The sequence below is a fragment of the Chenopodium album genome, chromosome 14 (genome assembly GCF_948465745.1).
Source record: "Chenopodium album chromosome 14, dcCheAlbu1.1, whole genome shotgun sequence".
In the NCBI taxonomy this organism is placed as follows: Eukaryota; Viridiplantae; Streptophyta; class Magnoliopsida; order Caryophyllales; family Amaranthaceae; genus Chenopodium; species Chenopodium album.
The window spans coordinates 51562121-51579038 of record NC_137847.1 but is presented as its reverse complement, the minus strand read 5'-3'; the positions used below and the strand labels follow the sequence as shown (position 1 = coordinate 51579038).

At 34.0% G+C, this 16918-nt stretch overlaps 3 protein-coding genes across 4 annotated transcripts; all 3 read right to left on the bottom strand.

Annotated features, from left to right (window-relative positions):
* Positions 1-48: 48 nt before the first annotated feature.
* LOC145577490 (uncharacterized) lies at positions 49-3549 on the bottom strand. The gene is made up of 6 exons (XM_081634972.1): positions 3468-3549; positions 3091-3314; positions 2664-2803; positions 479-616; positions 324-383; positions 49-225 (listed from the first exon to the last, which is right to left on the bottom strand). The coding sequence occupies exons 2-6, from the start codon at positions 3266-3268 to the stop codon at positions 49-51; spliced, it is 693 nt and encodes a 230-aa protein (XP_081491098.1). The 5' UTR covers positions 3269-3314; positions 3468-3549.
* Positions 3550-5379: 1830 nt separating this feature from the next.
* Positions 5380-7418, bottom strand: LOC145577485 (thioredoxin-like protein CXXS1). The gene is made up of 3 exons (XM_081634968.1): positions 7236-7418; positions 6520-6642; positions 5380-5800 (listed from the first exon to the last, which is right to left on the bottom strand). Exons 1-3 carry the CDS (start codon positions 7323-7325, stop codon positions 5648-5650), a joined length of 366 nt encoding a protein of 121 aa, XP_081491094.1. The 5' UTR covers positions 7326-7418; the 3' UTR covers positions 5380-5647.
* Positions 7419-10026: 2608 nt separating this feature from the next.
* Positions 10027-16520, bottom strand: LOC145579523 (kinesin-like protein KIN-14C). Of its 2 annotated transcripts, XM_081636765.1 has the most exons (17): positions 16327-16520; positions 15968-16213; positions 15712-15856; positions 15251-15360; positions 15028-15147; positions 14726-14929; positions 13841-14050; positions 13679-13753; positions 13431-13577; positions 12976-13114; positions 12708-12817; positions 12106-12267; positions 11697-11914; positions 11149-11230; positions 10970-11068; positions 10778-10882; positions 10027-10490 (listed from the first exon to the last, which is right to left on the bottom strand). In XM_081636765.1, exons 1-17 carry the CDS (start codon positions 16369-16371, stop codon positions 10311-10313), a joined length of 2397 nt encoding a protein of 798 aa, XP_081492891.1. In that variant the 5' UTR covers positions 16372-16520; the 3' UTR covers positions 10027-10310. The 2 variants fall into 2 exon arrangements, with proteins under 2 accessions (XP_081492891.1, XP_081492890.1); XM_081636764.1 differs by lacking the exon at positions 14726-14929.
* Positions 16521-16918: the final 398 nt, after the last annotated feature.

Below are 16918 nucleotides of genomic sequence, written 5' to 3'. Positions count from 1 at the left end.
GCAAGGCATGTATAGCAGAATCTACACAAATGATCATGCAGCAACCAGCTACATGAGACAACCAACATAAATGGATCGAGGATACTTCCTTTGCAGTTGAGGCCATTGCACATAAAGTTGATCAACAATTCTTAGTTTGTAGAGCAGCAAACCACTCAAAGAGAGTCTTTTTACTCTTGCAATACTCTCCACATAGAATATTGATGACCATCTTATCCCTAGTACCTGCAGTAGCAAATAGAATCTATCTGATAAATCTCGAACATATTAGAACAATATGATTATTAGTCACAATTTTGATACAGTTCCAGTAAAGAGCTCACCTTAAACATAAAGGCAATTGCACATAAAGGTATACAAGTTCCAGGGCCATTACAGAGAATCTAGCAGAAAACATTAAAACAATACATCAATTATAAATAAATAACACAGGTTATAATTGTTAAAAAAAAATTGTGAGGGTAGAATAGATATATACCACTTGAGGTCTGATTTTAATCATCAACCATAGTGCATGAGCAATGGCAATCAGGGTTGTCCCAACAGAAGTTATATATGACTGACCAACTTCTCGACTTCTATATATCTGCATGTACTGTGCTGCATTCATCCCATTCTGCAATGAAATCAGAATCAGGCAAAAGTCTGTAATCTCACTACGCCACATACGTTAAATACAGCAGTTAATAGTCATGTAGACGCGTGATAAATCTTCATGATTTAATAAAGGTATGCGGTCAATTGATAGACCATCTCAAGGTCTCAAAGAGGGCAGCAGGTTAGACCACCAAGTCACTTTTTTTAAACTGGTAGACCACCAAGTCCAAAAGAACAAAATGCTAATTATAAAGCAAGTTATGTACAGCTTATATAAGGAAAATATGGGAAGAGTGATGCCCTAAAGTAAAACTTTCACACGGCAGTGAGCAGTATACAACATAACTTCTACAACCAGATTCAAATCAAACACATTGTTCCCAACAAAGCACATTGAGGCAGAGAGAAACAACCACATGTAAAAGTACACTCCTCACCACAAAATCTACATGTTATCCCCATGAACTCATATAATTTTATAATTCACAAATCATAAACTCAACCAATAATAATGACTTTCCACAAAAAAAAATCACATGAAACCCATGCTATTGGCTACAACATCAGTATATTCATACCTGTCATATCTAACTCAACTGTACATACGGAGTAACCAAAATTCACATGTTCAAAATCCAACCACTCGGAAACAGAGATCACATCCAAATCAATCATACCTCTGCGTTCACAGTGCAGGAATCACATCCTTATAAGCACACTACTACTACGATAAAAGCTCGCTCGTGAAGTATTTTCCTAACGAGTAATATCATGGCTAACAGTCATACTTAAGGTTTCACATTGCAGCAGCTGTAATTTGATAAACACATTACTAATAAAATAAAAGCTTGCTCATAAAGCACCCTCCAAAGAATAATCTTGTTGGCCAACTCCTAAAAATTTATATGAGCTTATGCATTCACCTTTTTCCTTGGTAGTTATAAGCCTAATGAATTCCTTCCAGTGCTTCAGCAAGAAAGTTATCCAATAAAAACTCTTAGATATTATAAGTACTGAGAAGTTCTATATCTTTCTACATCATTACAACCTTCAAATTTGCTATTGCTCATACACTATCCACCAGTGTGCTTAATAGCAAAGATTGAAAAAGAGGTAACCTGCACAATTCCAGTTCTCACATGGTAATTGTCTATAAGCATCCTTGCATGATCAATTCATGAAAATGAATGTTAATGAGACGTACTCATGCTTGTGAATTTTGTAATCTCTTACCAAAGTCTCAATTTTGCATTCCAACTTTCTCCAATAAACAATGTAAATTACATAACCTCTAGCAAAGATTTGAAACTAACTCTGAATTCAAATCACTAAATAATCACAAAGCCAAATGACAGAAAGGAATAGACCTTAGGAGGTGTTCTGAAAAAGCTTTCAAGAAAAAAGTGAAGGTCTACTACACACATCCAAATTTGGAAAGTTTCACAAAAGGAAAAAATAAAAACACTATTGAGTGTATATATATATATATATATATATATATATATATATATATATATATATATATATATATATAAAATAAAAAAACCTACAAGTAGCCATTGACGTGGATGATGATGAGAGAGCCTAGAAAGATAGATAATCACAGGAGATAACTGATTAGGGTTTCAGCTTTCTAGTGCTTAACATTTGCAAAAGGAGAATTTAGCCTAAATCTAGCCCCAAGTCCCTAGCACCCACAGAGGCACAGAGAACAGGAAAATACAGAATGCCGAGTTTGCAATTCAGCCATTGAACTTGTTTGCAACGAAAAAGAACTTTTCATAAAACCTATAATATGTTTGGTTAAAACCCCAATTAATGAGTCTATCCTGACAGTCTAATCCCAGTTCTGCGTTAGTACACTAATCTCAGAAGAAGCAAGCAACATGATCCATAACGACATATATGAAACGACCATAAAATGTGGCATTGGACTTATGAGAGTGCTACTTTCAATATCAGGTATACTACAAAATTAAATGTTCATGAGTGGACCTTATGATGGAAAGTATAACACAAAGTAAGCTGCAGAAAACAGGAAACAGTTGCAGCAGAAATGTAATTACCTCATTATCTGAGGAGCTCTCGAATGTTCGAGCTTTTTGCAGGCTCATATTATCAGTAGCAGCAGCTATGTAATATCTCGGCATAAACCTGTCCTTTTGCAACGCCAACAAGAGATTAATCATCTCAGCAGTGTGACCACCTTCAAGTATAACAGCAGACATACATGCATATAATCAGGTAAAGAATATTACAAATCGATCAAAATTAATTCAAACAAAAATTATGCCTGATGCCTTAATTCCAAAGAATAAAAATCCAAATTCAGCCAAATTGATTTGAACCAATTGTAACATCATCAGCTAACCATACAATATGAATTAAAATTTGAAGAAAAATATCAAAAATGCACATAAATTTCAGATATACTACGAAAATATTTTTTTTTTTAAATTAGCAATTTTAACAAATTTAGATCAATAAGCCAACCTGAACCAAGAACAATGAGAGTACTAAGCGGTTTAACAGTAGTAAGTCGTAATGATTTGCCGCATCGATGAAGAACATACAACAATCGAACAAGAATCAATGTTAACACAGTCACTACAATAACTACGATTCCATTTGATTCCGCCATTGATGTTAACCACTGATTCTCTCTCATCATCGTCAAAATCACCCCGCTAAAATCACAAATTGATAGGGAATAAACCCTATAAATCGAAAAAAAAAAAACCAGAATCAATAAAATCGCACCTCAATTACCGAAATTCGGAACAAAATGCGATGAATTTTTGAAAAATTGGAGCATCATTTTCACGTTTTGATTTAGTTTTTCCAGAAATTTGATGTGTAGAAGAAGATACCTTAAATTGAAGGTTGAAGATTGAATTTCCGGTGCATCGCCGCCGGAAGTTACGGGCGCCGTTGTCAGTCGCCGACGGTGGGAAAGAGAGCGGTTGAGTGGGAGAAGATGAGAGAGTGAGTTTTTGGGCACTCCAATGTAATAGCCCACTAATATTGAAGCCCAACAAGCCCACTTCTTTTTCGTTTTTTTTTTTTTTTTTTTTTTTTGTTAATGTTGATTGAGTCACAAAAGTTAAACATTGTTAATGTGGTCAATTGTTTAATCTTGTTTTTATGAATAAATGCCCTAATAATCAAAAGCATACTCGTATACATTTTACAAAAGAAGTACTACTGAATATTTGAATATAATCCTTCTTGTCAAAAAAAAAATAATACTAGTATTTGAATTCTTTTTTTTTGGTGTTTAGAGAGCCACAAGGGCGGGGGTGAGAATCGATCCCAGGATCTCCTGGAATCGGGAAGGAAGCTCTAACCACTTGAGCTATCCCTCACTCTCTAGTATTTGAATTCTTAATGTTGAACTATTAATATGATTGTCCATGTACTAGGATATATGGACACTTCATCCAACTGTTGTGACAGCGTGTTGAACACCAGCACTCGTGGGACACGACAATACGTCTTCACGTCTCGAACCGTATGTTCAACTTTATTTGAATCAGAAAATTTGTGTAAAGTATGATAAATAAGGTAATTGTTAAATAATATGAGAGGCTTCTTATATAGCCCATGTTTAACTTTAATTGTTGAAATTAGTCAACGCTATTACAATGAACTTCAATAAAGACCTATTGTTTTATCTTTTAAGTTTAGAGATACATTTAAGGTGTTTATCTTTCATATTTTGAGGTGTGAACTTTTCTAAACCGACATATAAATCATGTTAGATCGAATTTATGTTCATGTTAAAACAAGAAAGAAATTGAGGATTGAAAGGAATCATGAATTTTAAAATGTTGAAGTTATAATCAACTGCTTCAATTATGTCACATTCATGGTGTGCTCATGTGTTGCCATTCTACACATGCACAGGCTAATCCCAGCAAAAACTAGTAAATATTCATGATTCAAAAGAACTTTGTTGCTGAATGCTGATTATATTGGTTGGACCAACACTTTCTTTTGTAAAGACTACTTAAGATGACTGCCTTTCCACATCCATAAAATGACTTCCAAGCTCCGACATTGTGCCTCAAAACTTTAGCTTCGTGATGAGCAACCATCTTCAAAACTCTGAATTTTCGGAAACAAACACTTCTCTGTGATATGCTACTAGTACTAAGCATGCATCTTGCAGTGCAGATGTTGAGACTTGAGAGTGAGCAGCATCTCGTACTTTTGTTGAGTGATTGAAGATTCAAGGACTAGCATGGAGATTGACCTTAAAATTCAAATCTCAGAATAGAACTGCAAGAGGCTAGTTTGATATCAGAACTGCTGCTACTGCAGGGACTGAAGTCATAATGCAGGTTTGCATAAGCCTTAGTACTGCACTCAGTGAGTCAGCTATGATGAAACACTTTGCATCTTGCTGTGCAGATGTTGAGAGTTGAGACTTGAGAGCATCTCATACTCTTTGTTGAGTGATTGAAAATTCGAGGATTAGCATGGAGATTGACCTTAAAAGTCAAATCTTGGAATGGAACTGCAAGAGACTAGTTAAATATCAGAGCTGCTGCTGCTACGGTGACTGAAGTCGTTTGTACTACACACAGTAAGTCAGCGATGAATTGATGCGCTTCTGTTCTTATGATACTATTTACTCTCTAGTGATGAAGCAAAATGTGACAGTTATATCCTGCCTCAATGACTGCAGAAGACACTTCCAATCTTCAAGCTAATAGCTTGACAAGCAAATGTTCAATTCAAATATTATGATCCATGACAAGATATTCAATAATCAAAAACTGACAGAGAGAAGCAGTCAATTATGTTACAGTAAGAATGTCTAAAAATGTCATCAGGCATAGCATAAAATACATGAAATAATTTACAATCAACCTTTTATACGCATACTTTCATGTATATGTTTTCATTTGACATCAGTACCACACCAGAAACGGAATACATTCATACATCAGAAAGCATGGGCATAAAGCTGTAAATTTCCTATATGCCAGCATACTGCTGTGAGGAAATGAGCAAGGTAGCAGTACGCACAACATGAAACACAAGACTAGGCCATATTAGCACCAGTGGGCTGAGTAAACTTTTCGACCCTTTTCCTTAACTCATCTTTGTTCGCTCCAACCATCTTGTCAACTACGATGCCATCCTTCAGCACAAGAAATGTTGGCATAGCTTTCACTCCCATCATAGAAGCCACTTCCTGTACACCAAAAGCCACAAGTGCAAACAAGATAAGTACAGAACTACCAAATGATCAACCAGTATGAAAGATTGAAAGTAGTAATTTTCTGAAATCGACCTGAGATTTTATCATACTATAGCACATTAAACACACAAATCATATCAACATATCAGAATCTCCAGACAAGCATTATTCAAAATCTTGACTAATCAACTAAAAAAGGGTATTTCTTATGTATGGTGAATTGGTGATCCTATATAGCAGCAAACTTAGTAGTGGTTAACATGACAGGGAATTGGATTTGGAAGCAGCCAACCAGCCACTTCCATTTCACAATGCAGGACACTATTTTCATTATTGGAAAATTTCACCTTTGCTAACCACTTAACCAGTAACGATCTGGACCGTCTAGTAAATTGTCTCGAACTAACTCAATAGGAACTTACTGCATGTAAAATCAATTGATTCTTTCTTGATAAACAGACAATAAACCTGATTGTACACCATTTGATCCAAATCGAACCAAATTACTCAGTTACGCACTTACACACATATGACATACCTCTATAAAAAAAACAAAATATAAGAGTACACGGTAATTGATTTACAGAATCAAAACACAATCCAATAACATATTCATCATATACTACTATGAAAGTATGAAGTATAGAATCTGAAGTATAATTTCATAAGGCCAATTCAACGAAACCAAGCCATTTCAAAGGGGAAGATGCTACCTTGACTTCATCAACATCAACGTTGACAAACATAACATCAGCATATTCTGAGGCCAATTCTTCAAAGAATGGATTCATGACAAATGATGTGACACACCATGTAGCTCCAAAGTGAGCCACAATCTGTAAAATAAATCTGCCATTATAATATGATATAAACAAGTTTCCCCAAAATTAACAGCACTACTTGATCAGCCTCATTCGGCCATTGTATCAATTTTTTTTTTTAAAGTCAAAACATTTTCTTCTGATTCTTTCAAAAAAAAAAAAACATTTTCTTCTGAACTTCCCAAAACACCCCTCATTCCCCCTCCCCCCTCTCCTGAGAAAGTATGAAATATGTGTCCCTTCCTCCTCCCAACAACCCCACCAAAACAAATAAATAACAAAAAAATAAAACCATCAATTTTCATAGTTTTTTCTTTGCTTTGTGATCAAGAAATTCAATAAATAAAAATAGATAAACAAATTTTGCCCAAAATAACCATGCAAAATAAATGACAAACCCCCAAATTAAGTCATGACCCAAAAAGCCATATTGATCAAAAAATTTGCAAGATTTGATCTTTCAAAATTATTTTTGTAAAAAACCAGAATTTCAACATATATTTCCTCATTACATATTATAGAATCAATTTTCAACATTGATATCGTAATTTGAACAAATAATGTGACAACTAAATTCAGACGAAGGCGAGTACTAGAAATGAACTTACAGGGGTACCCTGTTCTTTGGCTTTGTTGACAAGATCCTCCCATTGGGCCTTAGATTCCACAGCTGAAACCTTTGATCTGCTGCTCTCCATCTCCTTCACTTTGTTAATGTTTTTGAGTTTTGATGAGTTTTTTTTTTTTTTTATAAAATCGATTTAAACAAAATTAGACAACACCTGAAAATATTCAAATAAGAAGTCCAACAAAGTGGATGTGAACGAACTATATAACTAGATAAGAGACTGGCATGGATCAACTTGAGGTGGACCCACCATTTAATTTTAATTACAAAAAACAAATCAGTATCTTGTTTGATATTCTTTTTAGTTTTTGGGTAAATTAGGCGAATCATATACTGTAAGATAACTAAGATTATTGATAGAGAAATTAGTGATATTGATTTAATTAATATATTCAATTTAATGCAATTATAAAGGATGTTAATGATTCTTGGGGCCACATTAATACTGTGGGCTTTGACATGTAATTCTAGAAACACCTAAATTACCACCACTTCATTTTTTTTTTTTTTTTTTTATTATTTTTTAAAATCATTTTTCTCCCTAACAAAATAAAAAAAAAAAAAAATTTCTTTTTGACAAAAAAAGTCAAAATTATTTTGGTTTCAGAGGTTTTCTTTAATTTCATTTGTCTCTAACATAACTATACTAGCTTAAGAGCATTAATTTATAATATATTTTTTTTTTATAAAAATAGTCATTTTTTTTTTTTTGAAGAAATATAAAAATAGTCATTATTCTTTATTCAAATATTACCTCCGGTCCAAATTACTCGCAACTTTGAAATATTTATATCTCACAAATAATACCTCAAAATTGCGAGTAATTTGGACTGAAGGTAGTATGTGTAATCAAACTTGGTAAGAAAAAATAGTGTCATAAATGTATAAGGAGAAAAAATTTACACAAAATTGACATGTGTATATCAAATGTCAACATAACTTTTTTTACTCCGTAATAGATATGAACTTGTATTGTTCGAAAAGAAATTATTTTGATTTTTTTTTCGGATGTAAAGTGGCATAATTGAAGTCAAAATGTGTGTGTATTTTCTAGGATTATTTTCATGATTTAAATCTACCTAGTTAGGCCCTGTTCATTTCACCTTATTTTTCCTGAGATGAAATGATTTTTGCTGAATTGAATTTATTTTTGTTGAACTTAAATTATATTTACTAAATTAAAATTAATTTTACTGAATTGAAATTATTTTTTCTGAACTGAAATTATTTTTAATAATTTTCTATTATATTTTCTTTAAGTTTACTGATATTTATTTAACTGAAACTATTTTCACTGAACTGAAATTATTTTTGTTGAACTAAACTTATTTAGAAATTAATTTTATTGAAATGAAATTATGTTTACTGAATGTTATTGTTTTAAGGTGAAGTGAACAAAGCCTTATATATGACTATAAGTCTATGATGAAAAAATATTATGCTCTTTTATCATTCAATATTCAAATGCCTACGGTAGTATACAAAAACAGGACATGTGCTAGGTAACTCATGTTTCAAAATTGTGGGTAAATAGTCACGTGTTATGTGATTAAATAAATACGTTTTTTTAGATCGATTTGCTCTAAGTGCCTACTAGTTTCCAAGTCTATAGTCATATTTAAATCACCATTCATAAAAATACTTGTGTTATAGTTACATTAAGGGTATGTTCATATTTACTTAATTTCAGTTCAGTTCAGCTCCAATCAGTTCAGTTCCAATCAATTCAGTTCAGTTCAGTTCAATTCAACTCTTAATTTCCCTCTCACATAAAATATTCATTTCAGCTCAATTCAGTTCAGTTCAGTTCCAATTAGTTCAGTTCAGTTCAGCTTCAATCAGTTCAGTTCAGCTCAGTTCAGTAAATATGAACAGGCCCTAAAGCAGTGCAAATCAGTTATGTAACAACAACCAATGCATTAGATAGCTTTCATTTTCTTTTCTTTTTGGGAAATTTCTTTTTGTAACACCCAACTTCTCATTTAAAAATATTAAAAATAAAAAAATTACTTTATTATCTTTGATAACTATGAATTATTATATTAAACAATCTTATTAAAACTTTAATTATAGCTACTTCAAAAAAAATTAATTATAGTTATGTTTTTTTTAACAATATAATTCATAAGCAACTTAAAAAAAAAAAAAAAAAAAAAAAAAAAAACACCCAACCAAACCACCCTCTCTCCCTCCACGCCTGGCCTACCTTCCACACCAGCGACGAGGCCCGTGCCGGCCAACCCTACCTCAACACCCCAGTAGTAGACTTGAAATTCTTTTTTTTTTTCATTCTTATAAATGGAGTTACTTATTACTATATATGATTTTCAAATTTGATCTTTTTTTTTTTTTTTTGACAAGAAATTTGATCTTTATATTTCAATGCAATTATTCTTTCAAAAAAAAAATATTTCAATGCAATTACAAAATGACACTCCATTTTTAAACAGAATATTATAAGAATATAAGTTAAATCACGTGCAATGCACATATATTGAATAATTGTAATAAAAATATAATTATATAAAAAATAATGAATTGATTGGCCAGGTATAGAAATGCATGAAATATATTAAAACAATAAAAACAAGTGAGAGAAAATATTTAAATATGTAAGTCATAATGTGCAAGTTAGACACAATCAAGATATCATACAAATTTACAATAAATCTATAGTAATTTGATTAACTCTCTTCAATTAAATTGTTGACTACACTTTAATATATTCTGAATTTGCATAACTCAAATTATGATTGATTATGTGAAGAAAAGAGATACATAAAAAAGACACTGCAGAAACCCATTCAAATCAGGTATTACAGGCAAGCAGGAAACTTTGCCCTCAGATTCAATATATTACAATACAAATCAGAATAAACCAATTAATGCAACCTATAGCTGCTTATACAAATCCAATGCAGGCCCATCATGTAAATATATGTAATACAGATTACAACTCTAGGAACAAATTTCATACATGTACCATATACCAACGGGAGGTGTGGTTGTGAGATTAGATGTTAAGAAATATAAAGAGAGAGAAGGAATCAAGTCTTCAGCCTATGCTTAAACGAGAATCAGTCGATCTGATAGCTGTTTGACGGCGAGGAACTCCAATCTGACAAGTATTGACTCTGGCTGCAAACCGGAGGGAGCAAAGTGACTCATTCACTGATGATGGTTCGGGAGAAAGATTGACAAACATCAACGTCTTGGAGTCTCCACTAAGGCATGGCTGATAACACAACACAGATATATTAATTTTATCCAGTTTCAAAAAAGCATGTTACTGATGGAAATTGAATTTGCATGAAATTAAGAACTCCATTCCAGAAGCAAATAGAACGTATGCAGATTAAAGACAGGAAATATTCATGAGAAAACTGTAATCAGAATTATGTCAGATAACTGCAAATATTGAATATATATTACTCTAAAAGCATTTCACAATCAATTTGCAGGTTTTTGCAGTAGAAGTCCCATGATATTAGAAATAACACCAAGATAATGTCATATTTGTACCTGGAGAAGATATGTAAGCTTTGAGTTCCTAAAAGGGACATGGTTATCCTTCTTGGCCAAAGCGAATATAACATCAGCCAGGCAGGACAAGCTCTTGTTTATGGCCTGATCATAATAAAAGAAGCAGATTCAGTTCAGTGGTCAAGAATAATCAGTTCAGAAACCCAAACAAATTCCTAAGCAGATATGTACCTGAGTCTCTTTCAATTGATCTCCTGTTGAGCCACTTTTAGAGAGCCGCTCACTTCCAGCAAGATCAATAAGATTCAAAACACCATGCTTTTCAGTGGTCTGGAATAAATCAACCGCTCATGTTAGACAAGTCATACTAGGGCTAGAAGAATATAAAAGTGCTTAAAATTGAAGCCTACCGCATTTACTGCAGTAATCCGCAGGGTAAAGACAAAGTGACTTCTTGATGATTGCTCATTCATTTGTGTCTTGCCAACAGACCTGGAAGATAGCACAGAGTGAAGTCAGAAAGCATGAAATGAAAAGGCAGAAAGAAGAATCACAATAAAGATAAACTGGAAAAGAGTGGCAAAGAAATTTCCTAAAATGTGTTTGATGTGAAGATTATAGGTCTGTTTTTCTTTATATGCATAGATGTAGAATTGGGGAATAAACCAAACCAACCTGCCCCTCTACCTCCCTTCCCCCCCCCCCCCCCCCCCACCCCCCTCTATCCCTTCCATTATTGTCAACTTATCTCTAAGCTTCATTATGAAGTCAATATCTTAAATCCTACTAAAAACACTGACCAAGCTCGAAAATCATCACTATTCAGTTCTACAACCTCTATCTAAGAAAGCTTTAGGGAAATCAGAACCTATTACTAGCCCTCCCACATTTGATTTTCAGTCCAACAACCTTTTGTACACTGAGAAAGTAAAATAATAATAATAATAATAATACTTACCGGCATTGACCTGCTTGATGCAGCAGAGAAGCTACCTCTTTTGAGCTGCAGACATCAACAATGGTAAGATCAGAAACATATGTTTCCCCATTTGCGTCATGCTTAATTGCATACTGCTTTCCAGGAACGCCATTTTCAGTACGTGTAGCATCCCAGCTTGTTCGATTTGGTGCCAGGAGATCCCTGATCGTTTCATTGTAAATTTCCAGTACTGATGCCTGATATGAACAGCAAGTTAACAATGACTTCTTCATCACTAAACTTACTACAATTCCATCTCTTAAGAAAAATGTCTATTTGCAAGTGTGAATAAGTAAATATCCCAATGCATTATACATAGATTAGTAAATATTAAGCATAGCATTTACTGTACTCCAATTAAAAGTATTTTCAGAAGCATAACATTTACCTGCATTTTATACTTCCAGCCCTGAGCAGAGAGCCTTTGGCTAGTCTCAAAAATCTGCTCCAAAGAGCGGGGTATGAGCCCTTTCTGGTCTATGGACTGAGGCCTGCCCATCATGGTATATGTTTTGCCTGATCCCGTTTGACCATAAGCAAATATACAAACCTGCCCATATAAAACACAGAAAATCCAATGGAATCAGATATCTTGAAAAGAATATGAAATTATATCAGATCCTCACCACCTAAACATTCTTAAACAATGAAAACACAATGACTGAATGTTCTGCATTTCTATACTACAAATCTACAATCCTACATGGTCTGTACCACAAAATACAGGTATCATACTAACATAGAGAATTCTGAACTTGAGAAACTGCCATGGATCAGAGGGTAAGTCATAAGCTTCACAAACTACCTTTTCATTCTTACACCAGACCCAGAGGGCAAAATTTCCCTTTATCAAGTTCAAGTAAAGTGATAAAAATGTCTGCAAATGATTGATCTAAGCCACCTTATAAAAGGCCAAATTTAGTTATAATAGAAGTTTCAACAGTTCTCATTTTATTTTAAATATAAAATCCAATTGAAGCAACATTTCACCTTATATCCATCAAGTGCACTCTGCACCAACTCTGATATTTCCGAAAACACATCAGTCTGTGAGGCCTCATGAGTAAAAACTTTGTCAAAAGTGAAAGCATACTTTTGTCCTGAAAAAAAAGGAGGAAAAGGCATCGGTAACCAGTTCTTACAAGTTACAACACATTGACCTGACATAATGTTGGAATCTCTTCATCATTTGCAATAACAAAATGGGTAAAATTAGCCATGTGTGGATAATCAAAGCAAAAAACACCTAAAAACATACCACTTTGTGTAAGGTCAATGCCCTGCTCATGTCCTTCATCTGAGGCAGGATATGAAATAACTGGTAAATCTGAAGCACAGCCATCCTCAGGTAGTAAAGGCCTCACTCTGCAGAAGACACGAATGTTTCCTTTTAATTCCTGTATCACAAACCAACATATAAAAATGTTTAGAAATTTCAACATAAGTGCAAGGGGGGAGAAGAAAGCCCACCCCACAAAGACATTTCAAGTGAGAGAGAAACATGATTATCAAGAGGCACCAATGGAAAATAGGTCTTCATCATAATACAAATTATTTACCAAATAAAATACTAATGTAAAGATTTTCCCATACTTTCCTTCACTTACATTGCAAATGTTAATTGTCCCTTTTCTTTCCTACTTTCCTTTTCTCATCGTCCATTTAATACTGTAAAACAATTCTAAAACTCATCTATTCCCAGTAAATAATTACCAAAATAGTGTTGTGCAGCTTTCTCCTCAACATCTCCTTTTCATTAATTTGAAGCTCAGCATCTGCCAAACGTTTTCTCAATTGACATATCTCTTGTTTCTTCTCTTCATATTCAGTTTTTGTTTCCGAAACAGATAGATCAGCCATCTGCAAAGAACACCTTTGATATGAATAAAAATGCGCAATGTACAGGCTAGATGGTGAATGTTGAAGTATACAAATTTGTAAACTAAGTCTTAAATTTCAACCTTAAGTTTCTCGTTTGCAGCAGCAAGCTGATGTTGAAGTATACGCAATTGTTCCCTTTGTGAAGCACAAGTTTCCTATCAGAAGATGTACAGACAATATTTACTTATTTAGAAATGATTTGACTGAAAGCCTAGAAAAATAAATTAATCAAGGTAACAAACCTCCAAGGCATTTGACTTGATCATCATGTTATCCAATTCAGCTACAGATTTTCCTGTACTCTCTTTAAGCTTTTCAATATCAGCAGTTAGGAGCTTCATTTGTGAATGCAACCGATCACGATCTTCTCTTACTTGTTGCAACTCGCCTCGTAGACGATTAGCTTCATTCATAAATGTCTCCTTTTGCTTTACTGCCTCATCCTGGGAAGCCTAGAGATAGGCAATGAAACAAAAGCAATTACAAATCAAACCTTTATAAAACCAGTAGCACACATACTCCTGACATTTTCAATTGAATGTCGTAAGATTTAGCATTTTGTGTATCATGCTTCATTCATCTTCATCATGAAAATTTTATTTAAGGGAGAATAAAATTATCCTGAGTTTTTGACATTTACAGGACAGTAGAAGATGTAAATAAGTTAACCTTTGGGATACCATTTTTACACTCCTTTCCCGCTTAGCTACAAGGAAATCTATACACCAAGAGCCCTCTAAACTACTACCATTGAATTTTCCTTATTATTTTCTTCCTTGATACCTCTAAACTGCACTCCTTTCCCGCTTAGCTACAAGGAAATCTATACCATCAAGAGCCCTCTAAACTACTACCATTGAATTTTCCTTATTATGTTCTTCCTTGATACCAAAACAATACCTTGTCAAAAGAATATAAGACACATATAAGACATGCAATAATACTCCGTATATAAATTTCTCAATAACTGAAGAAGCATTTTGAAACATCACTTATATCAGCAACCAATGCATGCAAAAACATCAAAAGAAATGGCACACCACACAAGACAGCTCCATGTTAAATCAGATCATTTGAAAAGCATTAAGTAAGCTGCTTGAGGAAGCAGCTTTCATCAAGCAGCTTACCCTTGAAGATGTTAATTGATCTTGCAAGGAGGCATAATGTCCCCTTAAGGTACCCAAATTCTCTACAATTGTGGATTTCTCCTTCTCCACCCTTTGAAGTGTTGCATTAGCTGTTGCAAGATCTGTTTGCAGCCTACTATTGTACTGCTGTAAGCTTGTATTGTACTCTTGCAAGCGCTTGTACATATCATTGACTGATACTACCTAAACAATTTAATGATTAAAATAAACATCATAAGCACAAGTACATTGTAACCATGTAGTGGCAGGAATACTTGGCTAATTTATTGCAGCTGCAATACCTTTTGGTCAGCAGTCATTTTTTCTTGACGGGTTTTCTTGAGCTCCTGAGAAAGGGAAGCATTCAAAGCTTCTGCAGCAACTCTCCCTTCCTTTTCTCGATTATGACATTCAATTGCATCCTACACATACCATGTTTGAAATTTATTTAAAGGGCTAAAAATCAAAACTAAATAGTATAATACTAAACAAATTCATTTTTATCATAAATTGAAGTAAGCATACCAGCTTTTCTGACTCTTCTTTCGCCAATTTCTCCTCCAAAGATGTAACAATATGTCTCAACTCTCCTACAATCGCGTTAAGTTCATCCTCCTTGTTCTTCCTTCCAATCTCTAAAATATACCACACATTAAAATTAGATATGAATTGCAACATGATCACTATTACTTTCCCTAGAAAAGAAGTAAACACCGAACTCCAGTATGACAAACAAACAAGTCCCAGTAATTGATCATTTGAATCCAAACCTAAAGGTTTGACAGTGATAAAACCCTAGCTTTAAGGGGAAAAAATTTAAGATTTGTTATTGATCCACTCCTAAATGTCAAATACTAATACAGCTCACATAAAAGCAAGTAAAATCGAAAATAAAGGCCACTAATACTTTTCAATTTTTGTACTTTGCAAATTTCCCAATATAGTATTACTGTACAGCACCATAAGATTAGGGTTAAAGAAATTACCAATTTCCGAGCACTTCTTCTCGGATTCATATAATGAATTACGAAGCTTTTCCTGCTCTTGATTGAGGTTTTGCTCAATTCCTTGAAACCATTTTATACAAAGCCTTAGCTTTTTATTCAATTCCGAAATTTGCTCCAATTTACCCTAAAATTCAAAATCAAGCAATCAATTCACCTAAAAAACCTCTCCAATTATCAACATCACATTATCAATCAAACATAAAACAATTAACATTCAATTATTTTGAATTAATACCTTGAGATCAAACTTTTTCCCCTTAATTTTCTCATTCAACAATGCCTCCACATCTTCCCTAGTAAATTCAACCTGCTCCGAACCCTCGGCAACCGATGCCGTATCACTAGCAGTATCTTGATTGTTCGAATTGACAGCGGAAAGCACCTGCCGCGCCCTACTCGCCGCAGTGGGCCCTGCTAACCTCGTTCCTCCGGCGATTCGCCGGCGCTTATCAAAGGGAATTTCTTCACCGCCATCCTTTTTCTGCAATCAAATACAACAACCAAAGAATTAACCCAATTACAAGAGGAAGAAGAAGAAGATGAAGAAGAAGCTTCAATGGCGGAAAATGAGGAGAGAGAGTGAGAGAGGAGTACATGGAAAGGGCTCTTGGGAGGTCGATTTTGGTTGCGAGTCGCCATTGTTGAAGAAGAGAGAGAAAATGGGGAAGAATTTGTACAGAATTAGGGAATTTGTGGGTGAAATTTCGAAGGTTTGATTTTTTGATTTAGGGTTTTGCAGAAAGTGGGAGGAGCGGAGTTGGGGAGCGCAGAGAGAGACGTTGGATTGAGTTTTTTCAAATTTTGAAATGTGTTCTGGCGCTATGTAAATGGACCCTCTAAATTTGGATTAAAGGAGATTAAACACATCGTTTTGCTGGTTTTGGGAGTAAAACGAGGATTTAGTAAGTTAATACTTTAACGGTCTAATTCTTTTTTTGAAAAATCTAAAGTTGGGCTGGCGGATTTATGGGTCTCGCACAAAACAATTCTGTTTTAAGTACCGCACATAATGAAAGGCATGCCAGCGAGTCAAAGGCTATTGTTAATTTCCCTTATTATTAAAAGGCGGCACGAGCATGTTATCAATATTAGATATGTCAAAATTATATTTGAATTGACCGGATTTGAAAATGACCCGAAAAATATTTGATTCAAACTTTAATTTGCATTGACATAATAAATTAGC

Excerpts from the sequence above, each read along its gene's own strand:
- LOC145577490 (XM_081634972.1), bottom strand. The coding sequence starts at position 3,268 with ATGATGAGAGAGAATCAGTGGTTAACATCAATGGCGGAATCAAATGGA. Across the intron at positions 617-2,663 it reads AGAGCTCCTCAGATAATGAG|AATGGGATGAATGCAGCACA; the intron begins GTAATTACATTT and ends ATTTCATTGCAG. Across the intron at positions 384-478 it reads TTAAAATCAGACCTCAAGTG|ATTCTCTGTAATGGCCCTGG; the intron begins GTATATATCTAT and ends GTTTTCTGCTAG.
- LOC145577485 (XM_081634968.1), bottom strand. The coding sequence starts at position 7,325 with ATGGAGAGCAGCAGATCAAAGGTTTCAGCTGTGGAATCTAAGGCCCAA. Across the intron at positions 6,643-7,235 it reads CCAAAGAACAGGGTACCCCT|ATTGTGGCTCACTTTGGAGC; the intron begins GTAAGTTCATTT and ends TTTATTTTACAG. Across the intron at positions 5,801-6,519 it reads TTGATGTTGATGAAGTCAAG|GAAGTGGCTTCTATGATGGG; the intron begins GTAGCATCTTCC and ends TTTGGTGTACAG.
- LOC145579523 (XM_081636765.1), bottom strand. The coding sequence starts at position 16,371 with ATGGCGACTCGCAACCAAAATCGACCTCCCAAGAGCCCTTTCCAT. Across the intron at positions 11,915-12,105 it reads GCTGGAAGTATAAAATGCAG|GCATCAGTACTGGAAATTTA; the intron begins GTAAATGTTATG and ends TGTTCATATCAG. Across the intron at positions 10,491-10,777 it reads AGCTTACATATCTTCTCCAG|CCATGCCTTAGTGGAGACTC; the intron begins GTACAAATATGA and ends TTGTGTTATCAG.